This window comes from Arachis duranensis, chromosome 9 (assembly GCF_000817695.3).
Source record: "Arachis duranensis cultivar V14167 chromosome 9, aradu.V14167.gnm2.J7QH, whole genome shotgun sequence".
Classification (NCBI taxonomy): Eukaryota; Viridiplantae; Streptophyta; class Magnoliopsida; order Fabales; family Fabaceae; genus Arachis; species Arachis duranensis.
In genome coordinates this window covers 3,250,764-3,271,430 of record NC_029780.3, presented here as the reverse complement: position 1 = coordinate 3,271,430, position 20,667 = coordinate 3,250,764, and the positions used below count along the sequence as shown (strand labels likewise).

General features: G+C 36.6%; 3 protein-coding genes across 9 annotated transcripts; 2 read left to right on the top strand and 1 right to left on the bottom strand.

Moving 5' to 3' along the window:
• On the top strand, positions 1-525 carry LOC107463867 (protein MAIN-LIKE 1-like). Its single transcript, XM_016082749.1, has one exon. It carries the CDS (start codon positions 1-3, stop codon positions 523-525), a length of 525 nt encoding a protein of 174 aa, XP_015938235.1.
• A 1,416-nt stretch (positions 526-1,941) lies between these two features.
• Positions 1,942-3,149, bottom strand: LOC107463868 (uncharacterized). The gene is made up of 2 exons (XM_016082750.1): positions 2,708-3,149; positions 1,942-2,315 (listed from the first exon to the last, which is right to left on the bottom strand). The coding sequence occupies exons 1-2, from the start codon at positions 3,147-3,149 to the stop codon at positions 1,942-1,944; spliced, it is 816 nt and encodes a 271-aa protein (XP_015938236.1).
• A 928-nt stretch (positions 3,150-4,077) lies between these two features.
• Positions 4,078-9,940, top strand: LOC107463942 (pentatricopeptide repeat-containing protein At1g80550, mitochondrial). 7 transcript variants are annotated; one of them, XM_052254065.1, is made up of 9 exons: positions 4,078-4,392; positions 4,654-6,099; positions 6,627-6,728; positions 7,213-7,324; positions 7,482-7,527; positions 7,962-8,028; positions 9,145-9,256; positions 9,380-9,494; positions 9,679-9,940. In XM_052254065.1, exon 2 carries the CDS (start codon positions 4,672-4,674, stop codon positions 6,010-6,012), a length of 1,341 nt encoding a protein of 446 aa, XP_052110025.1. In that variant the 5' UTR covers positions 4,078-4,392; positions 4,654-4,671; the 3' UTR covers positions 6,013-6,099; positions 6,627-6,728; positions 7,213-7,324; positions 7,482-7,527; positions 7,962-8,028; positions 9,145-9,256; positions 9,380-9,494; positions 9,679-9,940. The 7 variants fall into 7 exon arrangements, with proteins under 7 accessions (XP_052110025.1, XP_015938323.1, XP_052110026.1 ...); XM_016082837.3 differs by having other exon boundaries at positions 4,650-6,099; XM_052254066.1 differs by having other exon boundaries at positions 4,650-6,099; positions 9,598-9,940.
• The last annotated feature ends 10,727 nt before the right edge of the window (positions 9,941-20,667 follow it).

Sequence of the window (20,667 nt, the reverse complement as noted above, 5' to 3'; positions counted from 1 at the left end):
ATGTTAGCTGCTCTGGTTGAAAGGTGGAGGCCTGAAACTCACACCTTTGTATTGCCGATCGGTGAGGTTACAGTGACATTAGAGGATGTCGCTCATATATTCGGCCTACCCATTGATAGAGAGCCTGTCAGTGGATGGACAGATAGTAGTAGCGAGTTCGTTCAAAGTCAGGGCATAGCGATATTCGGTCGTAAGCCATCAGTCAGTCATAATGCGAAGTCCTATATAAAGCTGGGTTGGGTTCGATGTATCAGAGACGCAGAGCCGTTGGACACTGAGGAGTCCATCAAGAGATACATCAGATGTCAAATCTTCTATTTGTTAGGGTCGACCCTACTCACGGACAAGTCGACCGCATATGCCCATGCGAAATATCTACCATTGCTTCGCGTTTTCGATCGGATCCATACTTATAGTTGGGGGTCAGTATGTCTCACACATCTTTACAGAACATTATGCCGTGCATCACGATATGATACAAAGGAGATGGATGTCCCTCTGAATCTGTTGTTTGTTTGGGCATGAGAGCGAATGTCGTGTTTTGCTCCCGTACCGAGACAAACGCTTCCACCGGCCAAGATACCAGTTGCCAGGAGGTAATAAGTATTATTTAAGTTATGTGTTATATTCATGATGCATGTTTGACATATGATGAATTATTTAAATTTTTTAAATTAACAATGTTTCATGTGGAGTCATTCGGAACGGACCACAGCGTGGTCATCGAAGACCGTGGAGACATTCAGGCATGATATAGATTACATGTAGGAGGTAAATAGTTATGGTTCTTCTGATCCATTTTTTGAACCATTATTGTTAGGGTTCTAATATACCAATAATACTGTGGCAGTTTGAGTGGCGGCCGTATGACGGATTGATCCTCCCAGACGAGATGCAGCCCCATCTTGAGGTGTGTGACATCGTTGCTCCGTTGTTGTCATTCGAGTGTGTCGAGTGACACCCTGCGGACCGAGTGATGCTACAGTTTGGATATGTTCAACCTCCTCCGTGGGCACCAAGGGATATTCCACTTGACCAGCATTGCATCGTTCTACAATATGTTGCTCTTCCGCGTAAAATGTTCATTTAACCTATAATATGTTGCTCGGACCAGCGCCAACACAGGTAGATTACGGGCACCCTTCAACACTAAGTTAATGCACTCGACAAGGTTCGTTGTCATATGGCTCCATCGATGTCCCTCGTCGAATGCCAATACCCAATGTCTGAGTCTAATGGCATCGCACCACCTGGCATATGCCTCGCCTCGCTCTTCCAACCTCTTATAGTTGATATTGTACTCCTCCACCGTTCTTGAATACCCTATGTTGACAACAAACTTTTCCAAGTGAGGGACTTTGAATGCCCTTAAGAAGTTACTGCCGATGTGTCTTATACAAAACATCCACCATGCTCTTGGAGGTTGTCAGTCACCATCGGAACGATTTACTGCTACCCGTATTGACTCATGTCGGTCTAAGATCATACCCACGCCATCTTTTCTAACAACATACATTCGCAGATTCTTGAAAAAGAAGTGCCACGCATCAGTTGTCTCCCCTTCCACCAAGGCAAAGGCGATAGGCACAATGTTCTGGTTCCCATCTTGTGCAATAGCGACTAGAAGTGTACCTTTGTATTTTTGTATAAGTGTGTACCGTCAACCTAAACCAGGGGCTTGCAATGCCTGAATGCCCTAATGCATGGATTGAAACTCCAAAATACACGATGAAGTATTTTTACACCTTGCACCTCCTCATTCCCGTTGTACAGTGGTCGTGTTTCTATTTGGACAATTGAACCAGGCATCTTCTGCACCATGACCGAGAGCCACCATGGCAAGGCTTGGTAAGAATCCTCCCAACCACTGAAAACGTTGGCTATGGACTTCTGCTTTGCCAACCAAGCCTTTCGGTAACAGATGGTATAGTTGAACCTTGACTAGACTTCCGCAATTATAGATTTCACCTTGATAGACGGGTCTATCTTGACCAATAGCCTTATAGCCTCAGCAATTGTATCTGAGTCCAACTTGGAATGATCTTGTGAAATCGTTCCGATCGTGCACGTGTGCCTACCGTTATATCTTCGTATCTCCCAACAACCTTTTTTCCGTATCAAGCTAGCTCGGATAAGCCAGTCACATCGACGCCCGTACATCTTGCATTTTGCATAGAACGTCTGTGGCTCAGACTCATACACCTCATAGTCAACTCCTTTAGATATAGTGAAACTTCTAATTGCTGCGACGACCAACTTTCTAGAACTGTATTTCATTCCAATCCGGAACTCCCCGTCCTCAGCATCGGCAACGCCTATGTCAATAAAATTAAAAAAATTGTAAAAAAATTTAAAATACATATCTTTACTAACATTTTAAGAATATTAAGCTATTTTAATTTTCAGCGGTTCGGTTAGACCGGTTTATCGAGTTTGACCGGTTTTCATCGGTTCATTTCAGTTTGACCGATTCATACCGGTTCGTTTCCTTATTTACTTTAATTAATAGACCGGACCGGTTTAATATTTGGTTCACCGGTTTTTTGGTCGAACCGGCCAGTCCGATCCGATTATGACAACACTGTTTATTGCTCAATCGAACGTATAAACTAACAAAAACTTATTAATTAGTCACCACGTACCTATGTTTGTAACTTTGTATATTCCGGAAACTCGGGAGCGTGCATGGCCTCGAGATCCAACTCACGCATAAAAGGTGGAACGTCCATCGGTTGATTGCTCGACGGACGAACCACTACATTCTCTGCTGCTGCCTCAACTCCCACATCGCCATCCTCATCTTCGTCGCCAGCCTCATAAGTGGCTTCGAAGTCCTCTTCGCTGTCACTATTCATTCCTTCGTACACTGCATCTCTATCATCATGTATATCTATATCATTCTGATCCGCCACTGCCTCTACAGTTTCAAACTCAACGTACACCTCAGTCTGTGGGCGTCGCATCTGAGTCTGCCGGTGAATTTGAAACATGTTCTGCATACTCGCTTCATCAGTGATCGGCATGGGATCAAACTGTATTAGACCACCAAAAACTACAATCGGATTCCGGTACAGAATTCTGCTCACTCTCATTAACTTACTGTTCTCCATGCTTTTACAGAGGCCGTTCTGCAGCTCCATTAACGTCATCGTGCATGGAACCACAAATGAAAACGGATTCTGGGACACAAACCTCACTCCCTCATGAGTATTATGTATTATCTCACCGTTGTTATACACCACCAAGTTTGTGGTGCCCTCCATTCCACTAACAATAACCTCAAAGAACACTCAAAACACACCCAAATCTTCTTCAACATGCAAATACTATCGAGCTCTACCTTATATAGAGAGGTGCACTTAACACGCCCCCCACGTGCCGCCTGCCTCAGCCAATCACGCTGTGACATGTGTCAGAACACCCCCCGCGTGCTCATTTAGCACGTCCCTCCACGTGCTGCATACGTGGACCAATGCATGTTTGCCACGTCAGCACGCCCCCCTCACGTGCTTCCCCACCTGAGCCAACCAGGTTTCGCCACGTCAGCACGCCCTTTGCGTGCTTCCTCGTCTGAGCCATCCAGGTTTCGCTACGTCAGCACGCCCCCTGCGTGCTGCCTTGTTGGCACAACCTCATCGAGCCACGTTGCTTCCACGCCCCCCACATGGTTCAGGCAACACGCTCCCTGCGTGTTGTACTACCATCTGACACGTCTACATGCCCGCAATACACACAGTATACCCATTTTCAGCCAATACACCAAAATATTTTCCATATCTAAATTAATGAGCCTAAATAGTACCCACATAATTTAATTTATTATAAAACAGGGGCGGAGTTACATGGAGAGAAAAGGGACAACGTCTCCTATAATTTTAATTTTTTACATGTAAATTATATGTAAATTTCAGTTTAACTCCCTTAAAATTTTATTTTAGTGTTATTTTATTGTGCAAATATTTTTGACTCCTCTAATTTCCGCCCCTATTATAAAATAAAATGCTCCTATTATAAAATAAGATGCACACTACAATTTAAAATAAACAAAGTTCATTTAATTAGTCCAAAACAAATAAATGAGAAAAATAAAAAGCTGCATTCGATCCTACGATTTCTGCAGGCTGCTGAGCTGCTCCGATCCCTCCGTCGCGATTCTGCCGCGTCCAACGGGGGCGGCCCGATTGTTGTGGTTTCGGCCCAATTGTTCTGACCCGACCCGTTCGAAACACCCAATTCGCGAATGTGAGGACATTGGATTAGGGTTTCGACCAACCTTCAGTGACCGATTTTTCTCTGGGTCCTCTCTCCTTTTCTGCTTGAGCTCTCATGAGTCTCTCTTCTAACTAGCAAGCTCCGCGCCTTTAACAGCCGCCGCCGCCGCCGCTTCTCCAGGTTCTCTCTCTCTCTCTCTCTCTCACATCCCGGTTTGTCGATTATTCCTATGATTCTGATGTTTAATTTTCGTTGTCGATTTCCTAGTAATTACTATTGCATTAACCGTCATTTGTAAGTTCTCTCTGTTTTTGGTGTATGATTGGTAATGTTTCATTGAAAAGCTGAGTGTAAATAGGGGGTTTGATTTAGCTGAGTGTAAAGGAGGAACATCATCCGTTTAATGAATCTCATAGATTAAGCTGTGTTTGATTTAGCTAGCACCGAAGAAGAGAAGCAATGCATTCACTCTTCTCAAGCAAAAGCGCCATTCGACTTCAACACTCTTCATTTCATCGTATCAGTAGCTTCTTCTTCCTTAAGTTTCATTCCGATGATTCCATTCAATTGGATGAAGCTACGGTTCGGGAAACCCTTGTGTCCTTCAATAACGATTGGAAGAAGGCCTTTGACTTCTTCAACTGGGTGGAGTCCCACCACCACTTCCGTCACTCCACCACCACCTATAACAACATCCTTGACATTCTCGCCAAGTACTTCGAGTTCGACCTCTGTTGGGACCTCATCCACCGCATGCGGTGGAACCCTCACTCCCAACCCGATCACACCACCTTCCGCCTCATGTTCCACCGCTATGCCTCTGCCCATGCCGTAAACGATGCCATTTCCACCTTTCATCGCCTCTCCCAGTTTAACCTCAAGGATCACACCTCCTTCTCCAACCTCATCGATGCCCTTTGCGACCACAAGCATGTCCTCGAAGCCCAAGACATCGTCCTCGGCAACAACAAGGACCTTCTCATTGATGCTGGCTTCATCGATAGTGTTGGGAAAACCAAGATCTCCAACATGGTTCTTCGCGGGTGGTACAAGATGGGTTGGTGGAGCAAGTGCCGCGAGTTTTGGGAGGAGATGGATGCTAAAGGGGTCCACAAGGATCTTCACTCTTACTCCATATACATGGACATCCTCTGCAAGAGTGGGAAGTCATGGAAGGCTGTGAAGCTCTACAAGAACCTGAAGAGCCAAAGGATCCAATTAGATGTGGTTGTTTACAACATAGTGATTCGTGCAATTGGTCTCTCCCAAGGTGTTGATTTCTCAATCAGGGTCTTCAATGAGATGAAGGAGTTGGGGATTAAGCCGACTGTGGTAACATACAACACTATAATGAGGCTCTTGTGTGATAGCTATAGGCATAAGGAAGCACTTGCATTGCTCAATGTAATGCGTAGGGATGACTGCTATCCCAACACAGTTTCATATCATTGTTTCTTTGCGACACTTGAGAAGCCTAAAGAGATGATTGGGTTGTTTGATAGAATGGTTGGGAGTGGGGTGAGGCCCAACATGGACACGTATGTGATGCTGATGAGGAAGTTTGCGAGATGGGGGTTTCTAAGGCTGGTGTTCATGGTGTGGGACAAGATGGAGCAGCTTGGGTGCAGCCCTGATGCATCTGCTTACAATGCTTTGATTGACGCTCTTGTCGAGAAGGGATTAATTGATATGGCAAGGAAGTATGATGAGGAGATGTTGGCTAAAGGGCTTTCCCCTAAGCCTAGGAAAGAGTTGGGAACAAAGTTTGTCATTCATCAAGAAGAAGAAGCTCAATGTTGATCAACACATACAAAATACTTGTGTAGCAGGCATGACAATATGGCTGCATTTGTAACGAGGGAGGGTGGACAAGACACTGTGATAGAGGTACTGAAGATATAGGTACTAGTGTGCTTTATTTTGAGATGCACATTGAGACAATGTATTACTCTCCCACTGTACCATCTCAGTGCTACAAAACATCTCTGCTTACTCCCGTGTCTTTGTATTTGTTTGAGACACTAATCAAAGATTGCCCAGTGGCATAATCAAAGGGTGCATGCAAAGATGTGTTAGCATGCAATGTAGAAATTAGGCTTGGTTTTGGATTTAAAGAATTCTCTTCTCATCTCGCACCATCCATTATCATCATCAGCATCATCCTTAACCTTATCCTCCTGCAAAACTTACCATTTGAGGTTCAATTCATATATTCCCTTTTAGTTACTGCTACTGCCCATTAGTTTACTTTCCCGTTGGAATCATAACTGTTTCTTTCTTATGATTGGAACTTTGCGGGTGTTTGTAGCAATCTCTTCATTTAACCTTGAATTCTTATAATGCATGGCACTCCTATATGGTTTGTCTGTAGTCTGTTTTGATTTACGTATTGTAGTTTTGGTGCCTTATTTCAGTTTGAGAAGCAACCCTTCAATCATCACCGCAGTGATGGACACAACAAGTAACTGGAGGGATGAAGTGCAGCCTGCTTTCCGCCAACGCTTTTTCAACAATATGTAAGTCTAGGGGTTTGTTTTCATTTTCAATGTTACAATGTTCTGTTTCTTCTCTTCAACTCTCCCAACTATCTTGGCCTCTGCAAGATCAGAGCTGCAATCGTGCTGCTGATCATGGTTTCGGATTATGGTTGAGCACAACATTGTCACTGTTTTGCGGGATCTGCAATTGCATTGTTGAACACAATTTAGTCAGATGCATTTTAATGGCATTGTTTTCAATCTTTTCTAATAGCATTTCACAATAGAATTGAAATCATTACCATGATTTAAAACCATGCTCTGAATGCCGTTGTTACTTGGCTTTACTTCTTTGTGCTCTGTCTATCAGGAAGGTAAATTTAGCCTTTCTACCAAATAACAATGTGCAGCTTGCGTATATTGAGAAAGATGGAGGGTCTTAGGCATCTTGGGTAATGTCTATTGTTCTCGTTCCTCAACTGCTGGGTGACTTCTTTTAGCCTTTTTCTTTTTCATTTCACAGATTGCATAACTTACAGTTAGGTCATCCTCCTGAGAGTTTTGATGAAATCCTTGAATTTCACAAAATTGCTCATAGTATTGAGCAGAAAAGTTATGCTGGTGCTACAAGCCAGGTAGGCCCAAAATCTGGAGATTCATTCTTATAATGACTACCTATGATCACCTGCCATTATAGAATAATGACCGAACATGTAATGTGGTTGCCGTTTTTTATTCCCATTTTTTGCTTTTGTGCTAATTTCTTTTATGAATTCTTATCTTTATTTTCAGGCCGAGTATGTTATGCAAATAGCTTGCAAGATGGTTTTGATGGAGAGTAAGTTTCTGAACACTGCTGTCAACTTCTTGTATCACTAGCCCAGTTTAGGTTTTGGAGTTCTTTTATAGTTGAATTTTCTAGCTGTATTGCTATTATATAATCCATCTTGCACATGTGGTGTACCCGTGTTGACCATCAACTATATTTTTCACAGATTTTGATGGGTATTTTAAATATTGTTCAATTGTGCATAGATTAATTTACTAAGCAGTGAATTGCTACCTTCATGTCCATGGCAAATGCATGATTCTGTTGATTATCTGAATACTGTTGTTCTATGCACATGTTTCTGGTGCATTAACAATGTTTTTGTTTTCTGTTTTGTTTATTTCCGTCTGGAATGAATTACATGTTGTATCATTTATACCTCATAATATAAATTTACTAATACCAATAATTGGAGCCTGCTCATGTTGGTCATCCCTTTTCAGAAGCAAGAGAAAGAGAATGGAGAGATTACTTTTGCCCTGATTCCCGACAAAGAATTGTCTACAAAATGTAATTTTCTTCCTTTGTTGTACTTGGTGATCTGAGATCCTGAATATATATTTTTTTGGCTGCATTTGCACATCAAAAAGAAAAATTAGTCATAAACTATATTTCCATGAGATTTGTCATGTGTAACTAATTTGATCACAGAGCATGCTTTTAATAGAGGAACTAGAGAAGATACAAAAGCGCTGTGGTATTAACAACCAACCGATAAGAATTAAAAAAGCTAATATTTGCAACAATACGATATTTCCTTCATTTTTGATCATTTGGGTGGAGGCTTACTTCCGCAATCCTGTGGATGCAGGTCATGTTGCTTCAAACAAGCTGTACTTTAGGATAAGATTAGGCATTTGGCTTCTGTTAGGTCTTAAAGCACTCCATTGTTCAAATGATTTGTCCATTATTATTTTAATGTTTACAGTTTGGGTAGCTTGCTACATAAATTTATTCTCTTCGTTCTATGCTTCTTCTTTTCTTCTGATTGTTAGGAGGGTTTATTTGTTAGAGATATAACCATTAATGTTTCGTTTTCCAATCAGCTTAAGCTTTTGGGATGAGTGGTTTCATGACATGGTATTAGAGCTCGATGTTTGAAAGGTTAAGAGTTCGATCCTTGGTGAACTCCAAAAGTAAAAAATAGCATAAGGCAAATAAAGGAGAAAAGAAGGCCTATGCAAAAATCAATAATAACCATTAATGTTACCTTTTTCTATCAGCTTAAGTTTTTGGGTTTAATGGTTTCAATTTCATGACATTATTACTTTCCATTCCCTTCGATTTTTTCTTCTCTTTGCCTGAATAGATGTCTTATAGCAAAAACTGTATCAATAATAACCTATATAAAATTCTATTCTGATAGATCATAAAATATAATTACCTCTTTATTCTCTTTTTGAGTTTTGACATACCAACATTCTAGGTTTAGTAACCATTTACAAATTCTAGAGGGTAACAATTTAAACAATTTATTCATTATCTGTGTGTGAGCTTTAGCAAGCTAGTGTTGCTCATAGTCTATAGCGGAGAAGCATGTTTCTTGATTTTTGATAATCATATTCTCTCATTTGTGGATATTAAAATATCAGTCACTTATATTAGGCTACTATGATTATTTTGTAGAATGAAACTGTTAAAAAGACATCTTGATGTGACTGATCCAGAGGGATCACAAGAACTTTGGAGGATTGCTGAAAGGTTTGAGGAGAAGATCTTTTCTAAAGCAGACACCGAGGTATATTTACTTATAATGATGGCCTCAGTTGCCAGTTTTCATATGTGGATTATCTATGTAAAATTGCAAACACGGATATGGATGATGGAAGGATTGATTGGATGCGATATCCCCTTATTTCAGACTGATTATCTTAGGAAAATAACTATAAAAATGCATAAAATGGAGAATACACCCCGGAGAAGCCATTGACAACCATGAAATCAGCTTGATCTTTACAATGAACTTGTCAATCCAGGTAATTAAGTTCCTTGGCCTGTAATAGCAACTTGCTTAAATCTCCCAATCTTGCTCTTTTTGTAATTAACTTGGTATATTCTGAGACTCTCATTTGTTTCCAGTTTTCTTGTCTAAGCTCGTCAGAAGACAAACATTCTTATTGCTTGAAAAAACATTAATATTTCATGTTTTTTCATCACTAGTTCATACAAACCCGACGTAGCATAGAAGCAGAGGTAGAAGATTCCAGTAGATGACTATCCAAAGCGCCAGCGGTTGAAGCAATTGTCAGTTATAATGGTTAAAACTTTTAGTGTTGTAACTGGTTCAACTAAAATTGCGGAACTGTTTTGGACACCTTCTGTTAGATTGGTAGTTTGGTCATACTAACTTTTGTAAAGAGCCGTTGACTGTTGTTTTTAGACTTCCAGTTCATGATACCAAATAGTTGGTCCTTTTTCTGAAGTGTTTCTGATTTTAGATCATGAATAAGGTTTGGGATGCAGCAGCGTCTAGTATCCAAAAACACGTGGATTTCCAACAAAAGTGAAATGCAACCAACATCTAAATGGAAGAAAAGAACATAAACTAATGCATAAAAGTCACTAATCGAATTAAGTGTATTGATTTTCAATACCGTAATAGATAATCTGAACATAGTCATGAATATTGGGTTATCGAAGATGGAAGAAAGGAACGATGAGAAATTATTTTTCACTCATTCAAATTGAAGCAGAGCTTCTAACTAGGGGTGTTTGCGGTGCGGTTTAGTTCGGTTTTAAGGAAAAAATTCGATGCGGTGCGGTTTAGTTCGGTTTTAAGGAAAAAATTCATCCGATTCGAATGCTTAATTTATGTACGGTGCGGTTTGGATTGGATGAACTTTTTTTGGAAATCCCATCCGATCCGATTACAAGCGGTTTGGATCCGTTTGGATTTGCGATTTTGTAAATAAAAAAAATTATATACATATAACAAGTCTCAACATCAAATTTTAAATAACAAAAAATGACATAACAAGTCTTAACAATATCTTAAAAAGCTAACGATAACATAACAATAGAAATAAAATTATAAGTTAGTTAAAATAAATAAATAAATAATATTTTGAACATAAAATATTTATTAAATAATAAATACATGAATAATAGAAAAATGTATAACACATTGTGCGGTTTGGATTGGATTGGATCGCTTATAAAAAATAGATCCGAAATCCGATCCAATCCAGCAGTTTGTAAAAAATAGAATCTAATCAAATCCGAATTAGTGCGGTTTTAATTGGTTTTCGGTTTGAATTGGATTGGATGAACGGTTTAATTTGGATCGGTTTAGATTTGAACACCCCTACTTCTAACAACATTTTTCCTTTTATGTAACAGTGATTTTATTTATTGTTATAAATGATAAATTGAACAAGTCATAATTATTTTTTATTTTGAATTTAATGAGAATGAAATCATATATTATTTTTTGGATTTTAGATACTATTTTTATTTAGACTTTAGAATTTAATAGGTGCCATGTTTAAATATAAAGAGTGACTTTATGGTTTTGGTTCCTAATATACCAAAGCAGCCTTGGACATAAGAAGTCTGTCTCAGAAACAGTGATATTGAAATGACGATCATTTGGTTTGGTGAAATTTTTTTAAGAGGTGCTAGTGCTTTTTGCGTTTGGTAAATTAAAAAGTAAGTGCTTTGGCTTGCGGCTTTTAAAAGTTAAGGTTTGGTTTGGTAAAACTTTTACTTTTTGAGAGTAGCTTATGAAAGCTGTCTTTTAAAAGACGGCTTTTTATTTGGCAAAATCAAATTAAAAATGACTTTTAATAAGTACAAGCACCACAATTGTATTTGGTAAAACAACTTTTAAAACTTAAAAAATTTATAATAAACATGATTATAACGAAGAATAATTTTTTTTCAAATTCTTTAAAATTTTATATAATATTTTAAAATAAAATAATTTTAAAATAAAAATTATTTTATATATTGGCTCACCTTTATAAATTACAAAAAATGAGACACATATCTCAAATAAATTACTCTTATGATTATATATCTATATTTACATATGTATATACATGTTGTTATTATAATTTTGATTAATGTTCATGCGAGAAAAATTTTATGATTGGTTTTCATAAACTAAGTCAACCTCTTCACATTTCAAAGAATAGATAAAAAAACAAATATGTTAGTAGTGTAACTGAGAAAGGGTAGCACTTGATATGATAAGTGTGTGTGACCCCTGTTTGTATATATAGCAGAGAAAACCTCTTGTACATAGACTTCTAAAACAATTCAAAATCTCATATGGTATTAAGAGCCTCAAGATCAAGTTCTTGATCATGGCCTTCCTCATTTCTGCTTCATCCTCAACAAAACAACCTCTCATTCCCATCGCTGAAAAGCTTGATGACAACAATTTCAACACATGGCGCCATCAAGCATGGCTCACAATTCAGAGTCTTTCAATGGAGACTCATCTTGATTGGGCTAATGCTCCTAAGAGATTTGAACCGGTGACGAAGTCTCTGCTTGCAGCAGCATCAAAAGTTGATACAACAACCAAATCCGATTCTGCAACAGAGACTTCAACAGATCTGCTACAAGAAACTGAAGCATTCAAGATCTGGAAGCAAGATGATCTCTCCCTTACCACATGGCTCATGGCTTCAATGACTACATCATACAAGAACAAGATTGTTCATTGTGCCCGCTTCTGTGATGCGTGGACCACCATCATCACCTACTTCTCCTCAACATCCAAGACAAGAATTCAAAGTTTGAAATCCCAATTAAAATGTGTCAAGAAAACAGGTACTGTTCATGATTATCTCTCCAAAATTCAAAAGCTAGTTGATTCCCTTTCTGCTATTGGGTACCAATTGGATGATGATGATCATATCCAAGCTATTACTGATGGATTGCCTGAGGATTATAGTGGTTACATAACTTCTATCATGTCCAGATTGTGCACTTTCTCTGTTAGTGAGGCAGAATCCTTTCTTCAAGCGTATGATGATATGCTTGATAGATTCAAGACTCTATCCTCATCAATTCCCGTGGCAAACTTCACATAAGCTTTCTTGCCGTCATCAACTAGAGGAATGGGTGCAAGACGAGGTCGTGGTGGCGGTAGATCCCAAAGGGGTAGTCGAAGCTCATGGCAACCTCCAAGAACAATCTGCCAAATTTGTGGCAGGGGAGGTCATGCAGCATGGAGCTGCTACCATCGCTTTGATCAGCAGTTCCAACCAAACCCACCACGTCCCACTCCTCCACCACAATTCCCCTTTTCCAATACATGTCCTCCATCACCTTCTGCATCATTCCATCAGCCACAAGCATATATGTCTACAACATCCTCAAGTTCTTGATCATGGCCTTCCTCATTTCTGCTTCATCCTCAACAAAACAACCTCTCATTCCCATCGCTGAAAAGCTTGATGACAACAATTTCAACACATGGCGCCATCAAGCATGGCTTACAATTCAGAGTCTTTCAATGGAGACTCATCTTGATTGGGCTAATGCTCCTAAGAGATTTGAACCGGTGACGAAATCTCCGCCTGCAGCAGCATCAAAAGTTGATACAACAACCAAATTCGATTCTGCAACAGAGACTTCAACAGATCTGCTACAAGAAACTGAAGCATTCAAGATCTGGAAGCAAGATGATCTCTCCCTTACCACATGGCTCATGGCTTCAATGACTACATCATACAAGAACAAGATTGTTCATTGTGCCCGCTTCTGTGATGCGTGGACCACCATCATCACCTACTTCTCCTCAACATCCAAGACAAGAATTCAAAGTTTGAAATCCCAATTAAAATGTGTCAAGAAAACAGGTACTGTTCATGATTATCTCTCCAAAATTCAAAAGCTAGTTGATTTCCTTTCTGCTATTGGGTACCAATTGGATGATGATGATCATATCCAAGCTATTACTGATGGATTGCCTGAGGATTATAGTGGTTACATAACTTCTATCATGTCCAGATTGTGCACTTTCTCTGTTAGTGAGGCAGAATCCTTTCTTCAAGCGTATGATGATATGCTTGATAGATTCAAGACTCTATCCTCATCAATTCCCGTGGCAAACTTCACATAAGCTTTCTTGCCGTCATCAACTAGAGGAATGGGTGCAAGACGAGGTCGTGGTGGCGGTAGATCCCAAAGGGGTGGTCGAAGCTCATGGCAACCTCCAAGAACAATCTACCGAATTTGTGGCAGGGTAGGTCATGCAGCATGGAGCTGCTACCATCGCTTTGATCAGCAGTTCCAACCAAACCCACCACGTCCCACTCCTCCACCACAATTCCCCTTTTCCAATACATGTCCTCCATCACCTTCTGCATCATTCCATCAGCCACAAGCATATATGTCTACAACATCCTCCATTGGAGACTCATCCTGGTATGCTGACTCAGGAGCATCGTATCATGTCACTGCCGACCCCAACAATTTGCTCTCTCATTCTCCAAGCAATCTTGATCATGAGCAACTTTTTGTAGGTAATGGTGCAGGTATTTCTATTCATAAATCTGGTTCCTCTTTTCTCGTTAATAAAAACAACAATTTTGCCTTTAAATTGACAAATTTATTATATGTTCCAACAATCACACAAAACTTACTTAGTGTTTCAAAATTTGCTCAAGAAAATGGTGTTTTCTTTGAATTTTGGCCTTATCATTATACCATTCGTGATCAGGTAACTCGGGCCCCTCTTCTTCAGGAAATCACTAAGAATGGCATCTATACATTTGATGATCTTTATGTGCCAAAATCAGTTTCTCTGTTTGAAACCCAATTACATAATAACTCTCATACTGCTACTACAAATTTTCCTTCTTCTTTAAATTTTCATTGTAATTCAAACAACTTTAAGCATAGTTTTAGCAATCAAAATGCTGTTTTAACAGCAACTTGTACAAGTGTTCATGATGTAGAAATTTGGCACAAACAATTGGGCCACACTTCAATGAATAATTTCTTTCGTGTTCTTAAACAATGTGATATTCCTTTACCTACAAAACCAGCTCATTCTAAAATTTGTGAAATCTGCTCTATTTCTAAGATTCATGCTTTACCTTTTAGTGATTCTAATACTACATATAATTTTCCTCTAGAGTTAATCTTTGTTGACATATGGGGACCATCCCCTATTGCATCTAGAAATGGTATGAAATATTACATTAGTTTTGTAGATGCATGTACTAAATATACATATATTTACTTGTTGACTAATAAGTCCCAAGCTCTTAATGCCCTTCAGCATTTTAAAAATCAAATGGAGATGATGACTGGACATAAATTAAAATCTTTGCAGACAGATAATGGAAGAGAATTTGTATTTGCTGCCTTCACTACCTTTTTAACTGATAATGGTATTAGACATAGACTCTCATGTCCATATACACATCAACAGCAGGGTAGTGTAGAGAGAAGACATAGAAGTATAGTTGAGATTGGTCTTTCATTATTGGCAACATCATCTCTTCCCATGCAATTTTGGGAAGATGTTTTTGCTACTGCTGTTCATATAATGAATAGACTACCTACTGTTGTTCTTGATTTTATGTCACCATTTGAAAAATTGCATAATCGAAAACCAGATTATAGTGCGTTAAAGGTGTTTGGGTGTACTTGTTTTCCATTTCTTCGACCATACAATAAGCATAAACTTGAATATCGCTCTGAGAAATGTTTATTTTTAGGCTATGACACTAAATTTCATGGATATAAATGTATGAGTAAGTCTGGAAAAGTTTATATATCTCGCCATGTGATCTTTGATGAGTTGAGTTTTCCTTATCATGATTTGTTTCAAAATTCTTCTGCTCATATTACTAACACTGAATCTGTTCCTAGCTATATTACTGATACTTATTACAGCTTACCCTCCACATTAAAGCCACCAAATACTACCGTCACAAGTAACTCGTTCTCAAATCACACTCAAACTGGTGGAACACCTACATATTTGCAATCACCTACACCTACTAGCGTGCAGGACACTAGTGTTACTCCTAACCCAGTTTTAGAGACTAATGTCTCTATGCATAGTGAGGCCACTGGTCAGGAACTTGATCCCCCTCTAAGTAAGGTTCCTCATCCAACCACCAATATACACAATATGGTAACAAGATCAAAGGCGGGTATACACAAGCCAAAGTCCTATATTACACATATTGATATTGATCTTAAACAACAAGTACCTACAACTGTTGCTCAAGCTATCCAAACCCCTCACTGGAAGGAGGCTATGGACGCTGAGCTTAAAGCACTAAGGCAATGCAATACTTGGTGTCTTGTGACTCCCCCACCGAATGCAACTATAGTAGGGAGCAAGTGGGTTTTTGCCATTAAACGAAACACTAATGGTGAGGTTGTTCGTTATAAAGCTCGTCTTGTTGCCAAAGGTTTTCATCAAACCGAAGGCATAGACTATGAGCAGATATATAGCCTTGTGATAAGACCTTCTTCTGTTCGTGTTGTACTTACTCTGGCCATCACACAAGGATGGGTTCTACGTCAGTTTGATGTTAATAATGCTTTCTTAAATGGAATTTTAATGGAACAAGTTTTTATGACTCAACCACAAGGCTATGAGGATAGCAATACTAACCTGGTATGCAAGCTGAATAGGGCCCTATATGGCCTAAAACAGGCGCCACGGGCATGGTACTTAACTTTGAAAGAAACATTGACAAAGTTTGGGTTTGAAAGTACTCGATCCGATATTTTCCTGTTTGTAAGGAAAAATACCAAATCAGTAATATACATGTTAGTATATGTCGATGACATTGTTGTCACTGGAAATGATGCTAATGAAATTGATCTATTAATTAAGCAACTCAATACAATTTTCCCTCTTAAAGATCTTGGTAATTTAAATTTTTTTCTTGGCATAGAATTTTCTTATTTGCAGGGAGGACGTGTACACCTATCTCAAAGAAAATATGCAATGGAAATTTTGAAAAAGGCCAACATGGAAACGGCAAATGCCTTGCCTACTTCCATGGTTAGGAATTTGAAACTCTATACAAATGATTCTGAACCTTGCTCTGATCCGAAGCTTTATCGTTCTATAGTAGGGGCTCTCCAATATTTGACTATGACAAGGCCTGATCTTACATTTTCTGTGAATAGAGTTTCACAATTTATGCACAACCCCACTCTTAATCACTGGAAAGCAGTGAAGAGGATCTTGCGGTATTTGAAAGGAACGGTAAGTGATGGGATTATCTTTTCAAAGTGTACTGATTTTAGACTCTTGGGTTTTATCGATGCAGATTGGGCAAGTGATCTCGATGACCGGCGGTCTGTCACAGGCTACTGTGTATATCTAGGAACAAATCTAATTTCTTGGAAGTGCCAGAAACAATCTAAAGTCAGCCATAGTAGCACAGAGGCTAAGTATCGTGCGTTGGCTTCCGTGCAGTCTGAACTTGTGTCACTACAGCATCTTCTCAGTGAACTGGGGGTATCTCAAAAGATTGCTCCAACAATTTACTGTGACAATCAGAGTGCGTGTATGCTTGCAGCCAACCCAGTTCTCCATAGCCGTTGCAAGCATTTGGAATTAGACTTGCATTCATTAAGAGAAATGCTGAATAAGAAAGAACTATTTGTAGTTAACATTCCTGCACGATCAAATTGCAGATGTGTTAACAAAACCATTATCTTCTAGGTTGTTTGAATTTTTTAAAGGCAAACTTAGGGTCAGTAGTTCACTCCCCCAAAGTTTGAGGGGGGGGGGTGTTAGTAGTGTAACTGAGAAAGGGTAGCATTTGATATGATAAGTGTGTGTGACCCCTGTTTGTATATATAGCAGAGAAAACCTCTTGTACATAGACTTCTAAAACAATTCCAAAAAGTATTTTCTCTTTCAGTTTCATTTCTCTCACTGAAAACCTAATTAAATAAATATCATAGATCTACTAAAAAAGTATAAAAATAACGCACAAAAAAATAATATAAATAGATAGAAGTTCATACCAAATATGTAATAGAGATGTATTTGTGTTAAAATTTGTGAAGATTAGGTTGAAAAATAAAAAATATATGAAGACTATGTTAGAATGTGTGAAGATTAGGATGAGAAGTTAGAATATATGAGGATTTCAATGACAATATAATAGCGGAAAATATATGCGGAAAAATAAATAAAATTTGATAAGCACAAGCCAGCTTTGAAAAGCTCTCGGTTAGGTGCTATCAAAAGCACCCCTAACTTTTAAAGATCGCAAGCACAAGCACTTGGACTTTTTAATTTACCAAACGTAAAATGAGGTGCTTGTGAGCACCTCTTGAAAAAGCTTTACCAAAACCAAGCCTTAAGCGGAAGCTTTTCAAAGCTGGTTTGTGCTTATCAAATTTTATTTATTTTTTCGCACATATTTTCTGCTATTATATTGCTATTGAAATCCTCGTATATTTCTAACTTCTGATCTTAACCTTAACAAATTTAATACTGTCTTCATATATTTTTTATTTTTTGTGAGATGTGTCTCATTTTTTCTGATTAGGTGAGCCACAATATATATAGGTGGATAATGGACGTAACTAGTATTAATATTAGATTACATACAAATTTTATTATTGACTAATGATAACTCTATTTATATTAGTACAGAGAGTAAATCAAGTAAATATTTAAATTATTAGTCTCTAAGAGATGTGTTTCTTTGGAACTATAGAGATGGTTCGAAATAATATGGCATCAAGTTTGATTGATGAAAAAAATTAGGTTATAACGATTTAGGTAATTTAGTATTTTTAATGATGATGTTTAGGATAAAAGAAACTTTTATGATACTTATATAAAATGTTAAAGTTAACAAATAAAAGAGTTTATTTATTATATTTATGTTTATTATGAATTTTTTTATTTTAAAATGATTTTATTTTAAAATATTATATAAAATTTTAAAAAAGAAACTATTCTTCGTTATAAATATGTTTATTATAATTTTTTTAAGTTTTAAAAGCTAATTTACCAAATATAATTGCAGTGTTTGTGCTTATTAAAAAGTCATTTTTAATTTGATTTTACTAAACGCAAGTGCTGAAAGACAGTTTTCATAAGCTACTTTCAAAAAGTAAAAACTTTAGACAACTCACAAGGCCCATGTCCATTAGTGTTTTACAAGTTTCGTGGAAGACACAAATTTAATTTAATTTTTGAAATTATTAGGCCAATATTTAGTTTGCTTTGTAAATTGCTTAGTAGTATTTTTATAAATTTTAAATTTAAAGAAAATCTGATCTAATTTAATGAGATTAAATTTGATTTAAATTAGTTATCATATCTTTAGGATTTTAAAATTTAAATCAAATTTGATCTATTTCAATAAGATCAAATATGATTTAAATTAATTATTTTATCTTTCAGCTAGTTTGTTAGGAGTCTATTTAAACACCTTTGATGAGATAATTTATACAACTTGAATGAATAAAATTTTCAACTGTTTTATGCATGTTCCTTTTTAGTATGATTAGGTGAGGTCAGTGATTTGTTTCGCTTGTTGAAGAAGATTAAAGGATCAAACTCTAAGATAATATGCAAGTTTCTTTCTATTTTCATCTCTTTCGTCTAGATTCTCAATGACAGATTTTTTGAAGGTTTAGCAGGGATCTCTTTTAATGACCTAGATTGCTAAAAACATATTTTTTAAAAATCTAGTAAAAAATTCTTATCTATAATTTTATGTTCCCGATTTTTTACTGTGTCTTTTGAGATGTCTTTTTGTGTCATTTTTTTTTTATCTCTCTCCAACTATTCTGTTGTATTTTAATGCTCGGTCTTTATTAAACTTTCCAAGTCTTTCAATAACTTCTTATCATCTGATTTCAGCAAATTTTTTTTATCAAAAGAGTTATAATTTAATTGCCCTAGAAATATAGTATATATATTTTTGGTGATTTGGATTAATAAATATTTTTTTCAACATTATATGGTCAAAGTTACATATCTTTCACTGAATAATCAAGTTCGATAAACAATGTACGGGAAATGCAAACTAATATACTAAATTACCAAGTTTCGGTTTAGCAGTAAGGTTGCTACTTATGGTAACAAATTACAATTTGTAGATTTTATTCTCTATAAACTATGGAAAACTGAATATATATATATATATATATATGAAAAAGCAATATTGAATGAAAAGCTTAAAAGAACTCAAAATATAAGTTAGATTTTGTGTCTTCGTCACAGCAGTTTGATTTTGATCTACCATGAATGCCGCAACTATAATTACTGTAGAAGATATCTATTTAAAAATATAGTACTGTAGATTTATAGTATTGCGTTAAGAGAATTTTTGGATTTCAACAACTTTTATGATTTTGGTCATTATTTTGATTATTATTTGACTAATATAAATATTAAATTGTTATTTTATTAATTTATGAGTGCGAATTTTAAAAAACATGAGCGTAAATCATATTAATTTATGAATTTATGTGTATAAAATTTTAATAAATATAAATATAAATTATATATTTTGTATATATAAAATATTTATAATTATGAATATAAATTATTATTAATTAAATATTAATAAAAAATAATAATATTTACTGTCATATAGTATTATTTTTGTGTTAATATATTCGAAAGATGAAAAATAAAAAATATTAATATTTGACAGCCATTCTTTAACACCGTTCAGTGTTAATTGACATTATTTAAAAGTTGAGAGTTCTACATATTTTTCAAAGTTCAGTCAAATTAATTTATTTATTTTTACATTTTAAAAGGTGAGTTTTGAAGAGCTCGTTGGAGGAGTACTTGAAATTTTTAAGAGTACATAGTTCATACACGCTATAAAAAATAATCGCTACGGTATATTTGTATGCGGTTTTATATATTTATATAATTATATATATATTTTATATAATTTATATAAATTTATCAATTATATTATATACACAAAAAAATCAGTTATTATATACAAGTATTTATTTGACATCTCATAAAAATTTTCTAGTATTATTACTTTAAACAAACTTAACTATTAGCATATTACATATTTAATTATTCTAATGGCTGAATATTTAGTTAGAAGAGAATGTGAATTAGTATATATAAATATAACAAATATATGATGATTCATTTGATGACCGTGTGTTAGTATACTACAAATAGAATATTTTTATAAATTTATATCTGAATAA